The following is a 14,806-nucleotide window of genomic DNA, read 5'->3' as shown; positions in this document are numbered from 1 at the left end:
GTATACCAGTGTTGGCAGTTTAGGAACATGTATAAAAAGAGATGTATGTTCCCAAACCTTTGGAGAACCTTTGTGCCATGTCTCTGTGCCATCTTTTTGTTTTTGTGCTTGCCACAGTAAATATTGTTATGCCTGTGGTGCTATAGACATTATGAAGCCACATCAAACTAAAGTTCTTCCTCCATACCTCTAGCTTGCTCTGACAGCCAACATTTCGAGTGTACTCCATTTCCTTACCTCGGGGGATACCTGGGGTCCCCGAAAAACATAGTGAAGGAGTTGTCCACTAGGCCCAAGTAAGCATGGTAAGGCCATGGGTACCCCATTTATGTATTCTCTCAAGCAGCAACCATCTTCTACATTGTGCAGGGGCCCCTTTGGAGACAAATCAGTGTGAGAAGCCTCCAGACATAACAGCCTGAAAACCACTCCTGTTTCCTTTATGTGGTGGACTTCGCTTGCCAGATCCCTGATAGTGAAGGGCCAAACCAAAGCTAGACTCCGATTGTAGGTGGTATTTCCACTCCCACCCCTTTTGTTATACTGATTTAAGCAGCTGTTGCAATTACCCCCCCCCCCCAAACAAAACTTGCTTTCTTGAGGATCTGTCTGGATGGCTTCCCAGGTAAGGTCATGTTGTGCTGGTTGTAACTTTGCTTCAACAACGTGAGAGGAGTAATATTTACAGTCATTGAAATCTCAATGATTTCCTTGATTTCTGCAAACATTTTTTGATGTTTTATTTCTGTGTTGGTTTGTTTCTTAAAAAAAACAGGAAACAAAAGATGAGAAGTCTTCCTATACATGTCCTCTGTGTGAAAAGATTTGCACTACCCAGCATCAGCTGACCATGCATATCCGTCAGGTAAGATGATGGTTTCATTTATTTATGCACTTTCTTTATACCCTTCCCTTTCCCCCCACTGGGGGCCCCAAAACAGCTTACTCTGTTCTCCTGTCCTCTATTGTACCTTCACAACAATCCTGTGAGGTAGTTTATACTTTAATTTTATGTGGGAAAGGGTCTTCTGGGTCTGGATTGCTGTCCTGTTTAGTCAGTGGTCCCCAACCCCCAGTCCAGGGACCGGACCCAGTCCGTGGATCAGTCGGTACTGGGCCGTGGCTCCTCCTTGTCCTCCTCCCCAGCTGCTGCCTTCAGGGCTGCCCTGCCACTCTGCCGCCGGCTCACCTTTGGTGCTGTCTGGTGCCTGCCATGGCTGGGGCTCCCCATCGGTGTGACACTGTGCAGCTGCTGCTGGCAGTGCCCCCCAGTGGGTGGTGGGAAATCAAGGGCGCCGGCGGGAAAGCAAGCAGAGCGGGGGGGCTCAGGCGGTGGTGACGTCCCTCGGCAAAAGACTACCCCCCCCCCATCAGGCTTCAGTAAAATTGTCAAGCGTTGGCCGGTCCCAGGTGATAAAAAGGTTGGGGACCACTGATGTTTACTGAAAGAGTATTTCTCATTCCAGCTCTGGAAAAAAACACTTAAGCAATGAATATTGCCCTAGTTCCAGCACAAACTCTTCAGTTGTGTCTTTGAATAACATCGCTAGGTGTTCCTAGCATGGATGCATTCTGTCTTGTTTAGAATAAAGCCGCCATGGAGTCATGGATGTAAGAGAGGGGGGAGAAAATACACAGGGCACATGTTTTAGAGATACAAAGAGAAGTTTCAGGAATATCTTGTTTCGTGGGAAAAGATATAGGATGAGAGCAGTGTTCAGAATTTCAAAGGTTACCATAAAGGAGGGGACAAACTCACGTAGAGAAGAATAAGAACCAATGGCTTTTATCTGGGCAAGAAATCTCATTTTGACTGACTATTGAAGAACTGATCCTACCACTGTTCTTAAAACAAAATCGATTTCTTGGAAGAGTTGTGGTGGAATCGCCTTCTCTGGCAGTCCTTAAAGAGGACCACCAGATGTGTGCCTGTTGTTTTCATGGTTAGGCCTGTCGGGAGTCCCTGCTTGGCTGGGTCACTTCTGAAGGTCACCTCCGAAATTGGTGCCTCAAAAGATGTTCCGGGCCTGCTCACAACAGAGCATGTGCAGAAGCATTGATGTTGAAAACAGCTGTGTCTGCAGTCATTGTGTGCAGTTCTGGCAGATCTTGCGCCCTGCTCGATCCTTTTTCTTTAAAAATAAAACAAAAAAAAATCTGTGTAATTTGTACAAGTCACAGTGGCTGTCTCTTCTCCCCCTGCCCCCCCCCCCCCCCCCCCGGTCAAAATTCTCACCAGTGGTGCCTATTAGGGAGTGTTGGCTGGCCACAACACAGCATACCTCCCAGATCTTCAGGGGGGATGCGTGTGAATGGTACAGGCCAGCTCCGTGTCCTTGGATAATTGGGTTGGAGGACTCCTAAGGTTCCTTCCGACACATCTCTAGCATAATTCTTAAATTTATTTTTATTTTATTTTATTAGATTTCTTACCCGCCACTCTCGTAAAACGTCTCGCTGCAGGTTACTGAAAATAAACCTCCACATCAGTTAAAACAATAAATAGCATACTCCGGTAGCGAAACATTAAAAAAACCAAAACCAATCCTGTATCCATCTCTCCCCATCCCCCCATTCCCCCCCCCCCTTGACACCTCAGGGCATAGATTTCCCAGGGTGCCAACTATTTTCAGTACAGATTGATCTGATCTGCTAAATGTACTTATCGCTCTTAATATGTGGAGGGGCCCCTCGATCTTCCGCTCCTTGACCTCAACCAAAGTTGTAAGATGGAATCCACTTGATTCCATTTTTACTCGACCAGTCGATAGTGTAAAGCACGCCCTCCAGATGTCCATGGACTACAATTCCCATGAGCCCCTGCCAGCAAACACAGTGAGGAGGAATTATCAAAAAAAAAACTTGCCTTTCCCTCAATACACTGGCAGAGGCTCATGGGAATTGTAGTCAGTGGAGATCTGGAGGGCCACAGTTTGACTACCCCTGGTGTAAAGGCTTTTTGGAATGTTTCACTTTTCCTGCAGTGCAATCCTTCCTTGGGCTATTTATTTATTCAACATATGGCTTGTGTGTAGTGTAGCCAGGAGAACCTATGATTTGTAGCATTGTCTGGCTGTCGGGCAAGAGCTGTTTGGAGGTGGTTTGCCATTGCCTGCCTCTGTGTAATGACCCTCATTTTCCTTGGAGGTCTCCCACCCAAGTCCACTCCTGCTTAGCTTCCAAGATCTGATAAGTTTGGGTGCCTGGGCTATCCAGGTCAGGGCTATATTTTAAGGCAAGGGAGCCCACAGTTGTTAGCCTTTAAAATATATGAAGACTTATTTATGTAATATGTAATAATGGTCAATTCTGACCATTATATTTATGTAATATAGCCAGAAGATCCTAATGGATGTGTGATATAGCCAGGAGATCCTAAGATTGTCTTCAGGCTGCCAGACAAGAAACATTAGGAATTGGTTGTCATTGCCTGCCCTTGTGTCATGACCTTGGCATTCCTTGGAGGTCTTCCTTCCTTCCCAGTGCTAGCCGCGGTTGACCCTGCATAGCTTCTGAGATCTGATGGGATCAGGGTTGCCTGGGCTATCCAGGTTGGGTGTTTGAAGACTGCTCAGTGTGGTTAAGAGTCCCAGATTTGAATATGAAATTTTTGAATCCCCATCCTACCATGGAAACTCAGTGGGATATCTCGATCTCCTGGCTACATTAGAAACATGCCATACTCACAGATATGTGTTAGGATAATATCCTGTTATGAGCCTCTTTGGGGTGAAAAGTAGAACATAAATGAAACCATGTCTTTTCTCGTACTTCTTTGGAGCTGAACCATAACCAGAGAGGGTTTTTTTAACAGGTGCTTCTTGCTAACTAACTTGGTTGTGCTGAGCCTTGTTTTGGAGGATACTTGCGAATGACTTTGACATGCCCTTGGAGCTAAACAGGGAGAACTCAGTGGAAATCTGTTGTTGCTCTCTTTAGCACAATACTGACACTGGAGGGACCGACCATTCCTGCAGCATCTGTGGAAAGTCTTTGAGCTCAGCAAGCTCCCTGGATCGCCACATGCTCGTGCATTCAGGCGAAAGGCCTTATAAATGTTCGGTGTGCGACCAGTCCTTCACTACCAATGGAAACATGCACAGGTAAGAGCTAGTGTGCAAAGATGCATAAGTGTGTCTGTGTGCTCGGGGCACAGTTTAATCCTGATCCTTTGTCCCACTTTATGGCTGCAATCCCTTTTGGTCCGCACATATTTTCTCCTGACAACTGCTCCTTGCTATGAGTCGCAACTCTTCTCTTTGGGACAGCTTGTGGGATTATGGGGGCTTGAGAGACAGCATGTCTGGGCTGGGGGAGATCTGTTTGGCTCTATACCGGCATTTTCCAGTCTTTTGACCTTGGAGGAATATTTTTCAGGCTTTGAGGAATCCCAGAAGTGGTGACATGCCCCTTCAGAGAAGTGGGCGTGGAAGTAAGATGGGGGAACCAGCCAATCAATCCATCGGGCATTTACCATTTCCATTGTGGAGAAATAGACTAGGCCTGGAGAGCAACAGGGGAAGGGGGCTCCAGTGACATCTAGTGATGCCAGCGGCCATTCAAACTTCTGGGAAAGGCCACGTAATCCCTGGGGAGCTCTCATGTAACCCCTGGAACCCTGGTTGGGAATCCCCATTCTGTACGCTGGAGATCTCTTCTCCAGCAATTTTCTTAGAAGCAGTAGTTTGCAGTACTATACTTGGGAGTCTTCCTCAGTTGAACTTTGTCCTGTTTCTGGGATCACCCTGATGGTTCAGTGGTTGGAAAACAGCACACTCTTTCTGGACAACTTTATCTCAGTAGCCAGGCAGCCTTCTCTAAACAGGCTCCTCCATGGTGGTTCCTGAGAACTGCTGTCAGGAAAACCGTGTCATGTCCCCAAAAGTAGGACTGCCTTTCTAAGATGCCTCTTTTGAGGGATACCCTGCTTTGCCTTGAGAGTCCCAGCATGATCAGCAGACTGTGGCCAGAGCTGAGAAGGTGAAATGGAAAAATAACCTCCTCTTGAAGCATTTTATGCTTGATCAAATTGGTGTTCCCCCCCCCCCAAACCAGAGGTAGGCATTGCTTTGTTTTCTTTGCCACAGTTGTGCCAGTCTTTAGAAGCCCCTCCGAATCTTTAGTTCACACAGAAGTGTCAAATTTTAAACTGCTTTTTTTGGGGGGTGGGGGGTGGGGGGGTCTTTTAATTGGTGCTCCAATGCAGATGATATTCTATAGAGCAGGGGTCCCCAACCACCGGGCCGCGAACCGGTACTGGTCCCTGGGACCCTTGGCACCGAGCCATGGCGGGGGGGGGGGGGAGGGAGGCGGGGCACCAGTGTGACAGTAGGCGCGCTTCCCTCCCCCCTATGCAACGCGATGTTCGCTGCGCCGGGAGCGATAGGCTGCTTTGGCGGCCGAATTGCTCAAGCCTAGTCGTGGGCCTAGGCTTGAGCAAATCGGCCACCAAAGCGGCCGATCGCTCTTGGCGCAGCGAGCGCCGAGCTGCGATTGGGGGCGGGAGGCACGCCCACTGTGTGCTGGCGCCTCCCCCCCTTCAGACCAGTCCCCGGTCCAAAAAAGGTTGGAGGCTGCTGCTATAGAGGATCAAATGAAAAATTGCCCTTCCGAAAGCGTCTTTCATTTGCACTGCATTTCTTGCCGGCATAATTTGTGGACACTATAGGAAACCAATCACTGTTGTAAAAATTCAAGTTTTCAAACTCATTGTTAGCCCTAATGCTTGTGAGTAAATACTGTAGCACTCCATAGATAATGGGGGGTGTCCCCCCTTCAGTAAAGAATGTTGTATATAATGTAAAGTGAACGGAAGATCTTAAACAAGTTGCTTAAATGTTGCCTAGTTTCATGGTCATTGGTTGTCTTTAGGCAGCTCTCCAGTTTTAAAGGAGGCGATTGGCAGGGCAGGTGAACAACGTACCCGTATTTCAGAGTCTCTCCTCCCCCAAGTATTTCAGAGTCTCTCCTCCTAAACTCAAAGGCCAAGTGCTATGCCGAAATAATCCAAGGGCACAATGCAGCTTGCAGATATTAAATGCTTCCCCAGCATCTTTCGTTTCAAGCCCTTTGTATCGTATGTTGTTTTGGGGGGGCATTTGTCAAGGCTACCAGTCTGATGGTAAGCTCAGAGAGGATTACATCTGTGGAGTTGCAGAAAGGTAGCACCCCTCCTCCCAAGGAAAACTTTAAATAACGTCCTATGATATGGGACCAAAGGTTCACCGTCATCACATTTTATAGCCTGCTCTTCCTTGGAAGGCTCAGGGCAGGTAACAACAAGAATTAAAAACAGTCAGTATTCGGTATACTACATACAACAGTAAGCACTAATTAATTGGTCTGCTTTAGATTTTTAAATTAATAGTTCAAAAGCCATCTTTCCAATATAACTAAAATTCTTCTAGGGGGAGGGGTTTGGTTGATGTTGGGCAGATTTCTTCCGAACGGTTCTCAGGTTTCCATATCAGGAAGCCAGTACTTGGTTGGTGCTGGTTTTTTGGCCTCCGCCGATGGCCTGACAGCAAAGCTCTGTCTTATGGCCCCTCTGGAATTGTGTAAGATTCCGGAGGGCCCTGATCTCACTATGCAGAAGCCAGTTTTACTTCCTCGGGCTGGGGACCCTGACTAAGCTTTGATCATACAATCTTAATGCTGTCTGGGCTTCAAACCACAGCGGTTAGCCAGATGCCTCTCAGGAGCCCATGGGAAAGCCCCTCCCTTAATTGCCCAACCTCTGAAACTTCTGAACACAACCATTCTGGTTAGCTGTTCTTGCTTAATAGATTTGGTCTGTTGGATAGACCCAAAGGAGCCGTTGTGCCAGTCCTGTTGGAATGGTGGTTCCATGGATAGGTGGCACTTCCTCCTCATTTCTCTCTCGTTTGCCATCAAACAGATCCTGAGGCTCCTTGATGTATTGCCCACAAGAGAAGAACTTTAGGTGCTCTCTGGGCTGCAGTAGGAGTGGGAGGGAAGACTTAAGTCCGCCAGCTTTAACCCACTTGGAGTTGTTCGGATCCAGCCCCATGAATGGGTGGAACCACTCTGAAATCCTTCGGACATAGGGGGGCCCACACTAGCTGTGTATGCTGGCTGTAGCGATAATTCTGTAGAAACATTTCTGCTAACAAACGGACCCTGTGAAATAAGTTTAGACCGAGTGAGGATGCATTTTCAGTGGCATCTTCTGCTGTGGTTTTTTCGAGACAAACCACAAAGTTCAGTATCCTGAGAGCAACGGTAACGGCTCCATGTGGGGAACCATTGCATCCAGCTACCCAGTTCAAGAGAAGCGGAATGTGGAGATGGTGCTGGTAGGCCTTTTGCCTGTCTGCTGCCCCATCTGATCCCTGCAGCAAGCTCTCTTGAATGAGACCGGTACCTTGCAAAACGGCCTTTGCTTCAAGCACAATGTTCATTTGACCTGCACCATACTGGCTTCTTCCCTGGTCACAGAAGGAGACGAAGATGGCATGTCACTTTTCTGAGTGGGGAGACTTGAATTGTCATGCGCACGGCTATGCTCACCCTCTCTGATGCTTTTGCAAGGCCCAAATCTTGGCCCTCTTCAGTGCTGCCAATTCACAGCAATCCCTTGTGATACAAGCGAAGACTGGAAAAGAAAAAGGCTTGCCGTTAATTCTCCAGGCCATTTGCCTCCTGTCACCTTAGTGCCATTTTTTCCATATTCTTACTGATTACAGCAGTGGTTCTCAACCTTCCTAATGCTGCGACCCTTTAAAACATTTCCTCATGTTGTGGTGACCCGAACCATAAAATTATGCAAGTGCTCTTTCACAGAAATTAAACCAAAACTGACGAATGGTGTGAAGATCCATTGTTCATGATTGTATATAAATTGTTTTTTTTCCAGGGTTTCTCAGTTCAGTTCTGCCTCCTGTCGCACCGTGCCGATCTCACTCTTTTCAGCAGCTCCCGACGCTCTTATCTCGATCTACCCTGCAAGGCTGTTGTGCAGAAGGCGCCCCCCCCCTGCCACGACCCCTGTGAAAGGATCATTCGACCCCCAAAGGGGTCCTGACCACCCGGTTGAGAACCACTGGCTTACAGAGATCAGTGCAAATGTGCCAGACAAGTGGTGGAGACCTTTCTTCCCCGTTCCCTTATAAATCTCGAGGGGCCCGTAGAATTTTCATCGGGCCCAGAGTGTGGCGATGGTTTTGGGGGCATGCTCACACTAGGCGGTTTGCATTTTGCCAGAAGGGATCCCATTCCCTTGAGAAAACGGTGAGCTTATCCTGAATCAAAGAAAGGCGGGGCTCTTGGAATTGTGCTTGCAGGCTGCCACATTTGACTCATCTGTGTGTAAGGGCATGCCTGCATCACAAATAACAACATGCCATGGGTTCCTTTCCAAGAAATGCTTTGGAGTGGTGCTTTCAAGACAGAGCGGCTCTGAAAAGGGGCCTCTGTAACATCCTTTCTGTAATTCTCGGAAATGCTCACTGAGCACCTGTGACCATTTCACAGCTCGGTTCTGACCATCGAGGGCCTGTGTGGTGTAGTGGTGAAAGAGCGGTGGACTCTAATCTGGAGAACCTGGTTTGATTCCCCACTCCTCCACATGCAACCAGCTGGGTGGCCTTGGGCCATTCGGAGTTCACTTAGAGCTGTTCTTGTGAGCTGTTCTCTCAGCCCCGCCTACCTCACGGCATGTCTGTTGGGGGAAAGGAAACGAGTTTGTAAACCGTTTTGGGACTCCTTTGGGTAGTGAGAAACAGGATATTAAAAACCAGCTCTTTTTTAAAATCTGGGGTCCATAAGATAATGGGTCCTCTGGAATGCCCTCCTGTCTCAAATCCAATCAGAAAATTGCAGTCATTTTTAGTTGCTAAACATCAACTTTCTGCATTTGGGACATGGTTTTGGTTCTGAAGCGTTCCACGTTGGGAGCTGGCTGTAGACTTCTACGGGTGAGGGTGTTGCTGCTGAAACTCTCAGGCTGCTCCTGCTTGGAAGTTGTTTGGTTGAAGAACATCAGTGCTGGCTGACTGCTATCACTTGTTTCGGGTGGCCTCTCTCGCCTTCGCCCATCAACCATATTCAGGGGAGGTGAGGGTGTGAGGCCATGCACAAAGGCCCAGTGAGAAGAGCTCTCTGCCTTGCCGTGCAGCTGTGCTTCCTTAAACCTCTGAGCAGGGCCTTTGTTGTTGTTAGTTGCGAAGTTGTGTCCGACCCATCGTGACCCCATGGACAATGATCCTCCAGGCCTTCCTGTCCTCTACCATTCTCTGGAGTCCATTTAAGTTTGCACCGACTGCTTCAGTGACTCCATCCAGCCACCTCATTCTCTGTCACCCCCTTCTTCTTTTGCCCTCGATCTCTCCCAGCATTAGGCTCTTCTCCAGGGAGTCCTTCCTTCTCATGAGGTGGCCAAAGTATTTGAGTTTCATCTTCAGGATCTAGCCTTCTAAGGAGCAGTCAGGGCTGACCTCCTCTAGGACCGACTGATTTTGGCACTGTAATAACGCAGTAGGTTCTGTTAGTTGGAAGATGCAAGCTCTACATTGTGCATAATTGGCAGGCCTGCAGTGTACATCGGAGGACATGTATATTTAGCTGAGATAGGATAGGAACTTCCTGATGATTTTCAAATTATCTCCTCCACTGTCCAGATCGGCTCAACAGGAGACTCCCTGCTTTGTGAGCATTACCTCCAGAACAGTTGTTGTCCGTAGGAATGGCTGCTGCTGGCTTAGATAGTTAGGTGTCTGTCCTTCTCTTTCTATGCATAGTTGCTTCTCTTCTGAGTAAAAAAACCTTTTGTTTTTCAAGCAGCCTTGTGCTCCGCACGCTCTACATATCCAAACTCTGCCGACAGTCTTTTCCCCTTCTTTTCCCCCACCCTAGTTGTGTCCCTTCCAGGGCCGTCAAGAAACCACAGGGATTCACAAAATCCTTGTTGAGGAAGCCTGCTCTAACCCAACCTCTCTCAACTTTTTTACTGTTGAGAAACGTCTGAAACATTTCTCAGGCTTTGAGAAACCCCAGAAGTGCTGTGCTTGTGCAGAATATGGTTGAGAAGCAGAGCTGTGGACACACTCAGAGCCCCTCCCCTTCCCACCCCCTCCAGGCCCATCGTTGGCCATCTTGGGAAGGGGTGGGTGGGTCGACAAGACCATATATGGTCATATCACCTAATAAATTTTTTAACATATTTTAAAAATCTGTAAAAATTAATTAACTCCCACCCATTTTGGAAACCCTCCCAGGGCCATCAAGAAACCCCATGGTTTCACAAAAGCCTTTGGGCACGAACGGCCACTTCGGATGTCAAAGTGCCCAACCCAACTTGGAAGGGCGACCTCCAAGGAATGTCTGAATCATGACATGGGGGCAGACTATGGGACATCACCTCTGAACGTCTCTGGCCTGGCAGTCAGACAACCTTAGGGTCTCCTGGCTATATTAAACACCTGCCGCACAATATATAACTCTTAACCACGCTGGCTTTTATCGCCCGCTGGTTTGTGATGTTTACACATCTAATAAATATTTAAGCCGTCTTTAGCCATGGGCCTGAATCCTTCCCCATACGTCTGTATCCTTCCCCATAAGCATGTTTGTGATCTCCAAGGTGCCCCGAAAACCATCTTTTAAGGAAGTAGTAATTCCATTCCGACATTATGTGTTTTTGTGTGATTTTCCGTTCTCGGCTTAATCTTCATAATCTTGCCGGCAAACAGGTTTAGACATGAGCTAGCCACTGGGAGCTCCTGTTTCTGTCTTGTTTCTCACCCCGTCAGTTACTATTGTGCCTTGAATATCAGGTGTTTTAGGGGCATAATCCACCAGAAATGACTCCTGCATGAGCTCCCTTGTAACGGGAGTGCCTCGAGACCATTATTGCAATTCCTGCATATTCATTTTGATTGTTCTCGCACAGGAAGTCTTCCCTGTGGATTTGAACCCCAAGGTGTTTCTCGAATTACTCACGGCTGCTGACCTCTTTAAACGTCTTTGTCGTCATCCTTGATTCCGAGCTCTCCTTTGCTTACCACATGTCTGAATTCGCCTGTCATGCCAATTCGGCAGAAGAGGTTGAACAGAACGTTCTTTTAAAATTACTATTCTACACAATCCTGGCTGGGCTGTTTCACTGCATTGTACTTTGGCTGTTTCACTCTGCGGGACCTGCCTTTAAGTTCTTGTTTACTGGACGTAAACGCGGCTTGCCCATCCAGTTTCTAGCAGTTTTGTTAAGTAACCTCTTCCTTGCCGTACAGTGTTTTTCACCACAAGTGCTTGTATCAGGTTTCAGCAGTGGTGAAGTGGTTGAGAGTGGGGGACTCTAATCGGGAGAACTGGGTGTGATTCTCTGCTGCTCCACTTGGGCCAGTCACAGTTCTCTCAGCCCCACCTACCCCACAAGCTGCCTGACATGGGTAAGGGAGTCGTAAGCTACTTTGAGGCACAAACCAACTCTTCCTCCTCCTCCTTTATCCTCCTGAGGGATGGGGCCAGAACTGAAAATCTGAGGGAAGGGGGACTTCCATCTGAGAGTCCCGTGGTATCAACCTGTGTATTTTAGTTATTTATTTATTAGACTTGTATACCGCCCCTCTCGGACCAGACGGCTCATAGCAGTTTACAATAAAACAAAGCAAGAAAACACGCTATCCCCATATAACGGGCAAGACTATACCATCTTGCCAACAAAACTTTACATTGGATGTTGGCAATAGTGTTTATCCCCTGCTCAACCACTCAACGCCTCATCTCTTCTGTTCACAGTTGCGATGTTCAAGTAGACAACACCAGGCAATGTTGGTCTGGGGTGGTGATACCGATTACACAAGGAAGGGGGAGGACCTGATCTTATTTACCCTGTCTCCAGCCTGGGCTCAACCGAAAGTCTGGTGGAAGATCTCTAGGTCTTCCAGGCCTAGAGAGCTCCATCAGGGTCCTCAGCTTTTCCGAGAGTTCATTCCACCAGGCAGGGGCCAGGACCAAAAATGTCCTGGCCCTGGTTGAGGTCAGGCACACTTCCCAGGGGCCAGGACCACCAGTAGATTCATACCCGCAGAGGGAACATAAGGAGAACTGTTATAAACCTGTAGAACTGCCTGGTGGCTCATGTCTAGGACTGTATGTGTGGGAGAGATAGATGCTGGGTAGATAAACATCCCTCCTACATACCGGTCTTTCTCTGTATATGCAAATCCAAGTTGGATTCTTTCTTGTAAACTCCCGTCAGCTGTCCAGCTGTACTGCATTCTCCACCTCTCTCTCTCCCTTTGCTCTTTAAATCTATCTTTTTGACCTGGGTAGAGCCTTTGGCTCTCAAAAGATTAGCTACCTGATCCTGTTTGGTGTAGTGGTTAGGAATGCTGACTTCTAATCTGGCGAGCCAGGTTCGATTTTGCACTCCCCCACATGCAGCCGGCTGAGTGACCTTGGGCTCGCCATGGCACTGATAAAGCTGTTCTGACCAAGCAGTGACATCAGGGCTCTCTCAGCCTCACCTCCCTCACAGGGTGTCTGTTGTGGGGAGAGGAAAGGGAAGGCGACTGTAAACCACTTTGAGACTTCTTCGGGTAGTGAAAAGCGGCATATAAGAACCTCCTCCTCCTCCTCTTTTTCCTCTTTTTCCTCTTCTTCTTCTTCCTCTTCTTCTTCATGTTTGGTGTGTTTAAGAGCGGCGGCCTCCAGTCTGGAGTCCTGGGTGTAAACTGCACGGAGCTTTTATTCCAACCCCAGATCAATTCAGTCCCTGCCCTCTATACAGAATGCGATTTCCGTTTGGATTTGGGGCGATTTAAATTTTCCTTCTGCAGCAAGAAGGATTGATCCGGAGTGACCCTACCTTTATTGTGCGATATCTTGGAGTGCTTTTAATGCTCAATATATTTTAAAATCGCATTGTTTTGAATCTGGGCTCTCCTCCGTGGTAGAGGACCCATGATTGGCTACAGGTGGTCATGTGATGAATTTGCCTTAAAGGAGAAGCCCCTCATTTCTCTCAACTTCTGCCGGTCCTGGATTTTTTCTCCCTTCCTTGCCTTTTTCGATCCTCTCCACCCCACCTCCAAGAAAAGAAAGAGGCTCCCTGCTTGGCTCCTCTCCCCCCACCCTTCAAGAAAAGAAAGAAAGAGGCTTGGCTCCCTCCCCTCTTCTGAACTACCCTAACCACGTGCAGAAGACTTTCCTGTTTCAATGGGGAGGGGGGGAAGAGGAAGATCTGAGTTCAAAGCGATCTGAATTCAACAGGATTGACAATGGAATAAACAAAGTAAGTGCAGACTCTGTCCTGGGTTGGATTCCCCCCTCCTCTTCCACATGCAGTCAGCTGAGTGATCTTGGGCCAGAGCTGTTTTTGCAGAGCAGTTCTCTCAGAGCTGTCTCGGCCTCCTAGGATGTCTGTTGTGGCAAGGAAAAGTGATTGTAAGGAAAGCAGTTTTCTCAGAGCTCTCTCAGCCCCACCTACCTCACAGGGTGACATTTGTGGGGGAAGGAAAGGAAGGCCACTTTGAGATTCCTTCGGGTAGTGAATAGCAGGGTATAAAACCCAACTCTTCTCTTCCTCCTCTACTATGCTGCCTGGATTGCACCTGCAGTTTGAACTGTGGTACATCTTGAAATTCTGAACAAGAGAGTGTGGGGAGATGTCTCTGAAGGATCACAAACCGAGAGCTTCATAGAAGGGTAGAAAGAGATGGAGTTGAGTGGGTAGCATCCGGTTAAATTGCGAAGAGCACAGCGGTGTGCCTTCGCCAGAGGTGCTTACCTAGAGATTCAGGCCTGATTTGCCATGCAGTGCAGTCATGTGGTACAGCTTTCCTTGGCCTTTCCTTGTACCACTTAAACAGCATGTAGTATAACTCGAACAGGGGAAAAACAGCCTTTTCAAAGTTATATATATATATAAAGCTTTCAAGTGTGGTGGTCTTGGGAATCTAAAGTCGAATGGGGAAGACCATTTTGACAGAGCAGCAGTAACATGATTTTGCCGCTTGTGCTGACAGTGAAATTAATCAATGCACTGAACTAAGCGTGAGGCGTGTGAATAGCCTCGGGGCGCTTTGTATTCCTCTGAGGCCTTACTCCATAAGAATCCTAAGAATGCTGGTTCGTAGTGCTCCAGGGTGCCAAGATAAGCTTCTAGACTTAGTTATTTCTCGTAGAATACCAGTAAAGAGACACCCAAAGTAAGGTTTGTCTTCTATAAAGGTAAAGGTATCCCCTGTGCAAGCACCGTGTCATGTCTGACCCTTGGGGTGACGCCCTCCAGCATTTTCTTGGCAGACTCAGTACGGGGTGGTTTGCCATTCCCTTCCCCAGTCATTACCGTTTACCCCCCAGCAAGCTGGGTACTCATTTTACCGACCTCGGAAGGATGGAAGGCTGAGTCAACCTTGAGCCGGCTGCTGGAATCGAACTCCCAGCCTCATGGGCAGACAGCTTCAGACAGCATTTCTGCCGCTTACCACAAGAGGCTCTTCTGTAAAATAATGGAAAAGCTCAAACAGGGGTGGGCAAACTGTGGACCTCCAGAGGTCCATGGACTACAATTCCCATGAGCCCCTGCCAACATTTGCTGACAGGGGCTCATGGGAATTGTAGTCCATGGACCTCTGGAGGGCCACAGTTTGCCTACTCCTGGCTCAACGGGTCCTTTACCCATCCTCTTGGAAAGCAGTTCCATGTAGATATTGAACCTCATTTTGGATAGTGGGCAATGCCTTTCCTCCTAGGATGTTAAGATATTGTAATCTTATCTTTGAATAACATTTCATTGGGCATGCTCCAGCATCTGTGACATTCATATTTGAGATGACAAGCT

The 14,806-nt window shown here is 47.9% G+C and overlaps 1 protein-coding gene across 11 annotated transcripts in view; it reads left to right on the top strand.

Moving 5' to 3' along the window:
• Positions 1–14,806, top strand: part of RREB1 (ras responsive element binding protein 1) — a 161,799-nt gene that overhangs the window by 94,766 nt on the left and 52,227 nt on the right. For all 11 annotated transcript variants that reach the window (XM_077353133.1, XM_077353127.1, XM_077353132.1 and 8 more), the window contains 2 exons: positions 776–865; positions 3,940–4,103. In XM_077353133.1, the coding sequence (XP_077209248.1) occupies positions 776–865; positions 3,940–4,103 (254 nt within the window). The remainder of the gene's footprint in view (positions 1–775; positions 866–3,939; positions 4,104–14,806) is intronic.

The sequence above is a fragment of the Paroedura picta genome, chromosome 9 (assembly GCF_049243985.1).
Source record: "Paroedura picta isolate Pp20150507F chromosome 9, Ppicta_v3.0, whole genome shotgun sequence".
NCBI lineage: Eukaryota > Metazoa > Chordata > Lepidosauria > Squamata > Gekkonidae > Paroedura > Paroedura picta.
Note: the sequence above shows the minus strand (reverse complement) of the source record. Positions and strands in the feature narration are given on the sequence as shown.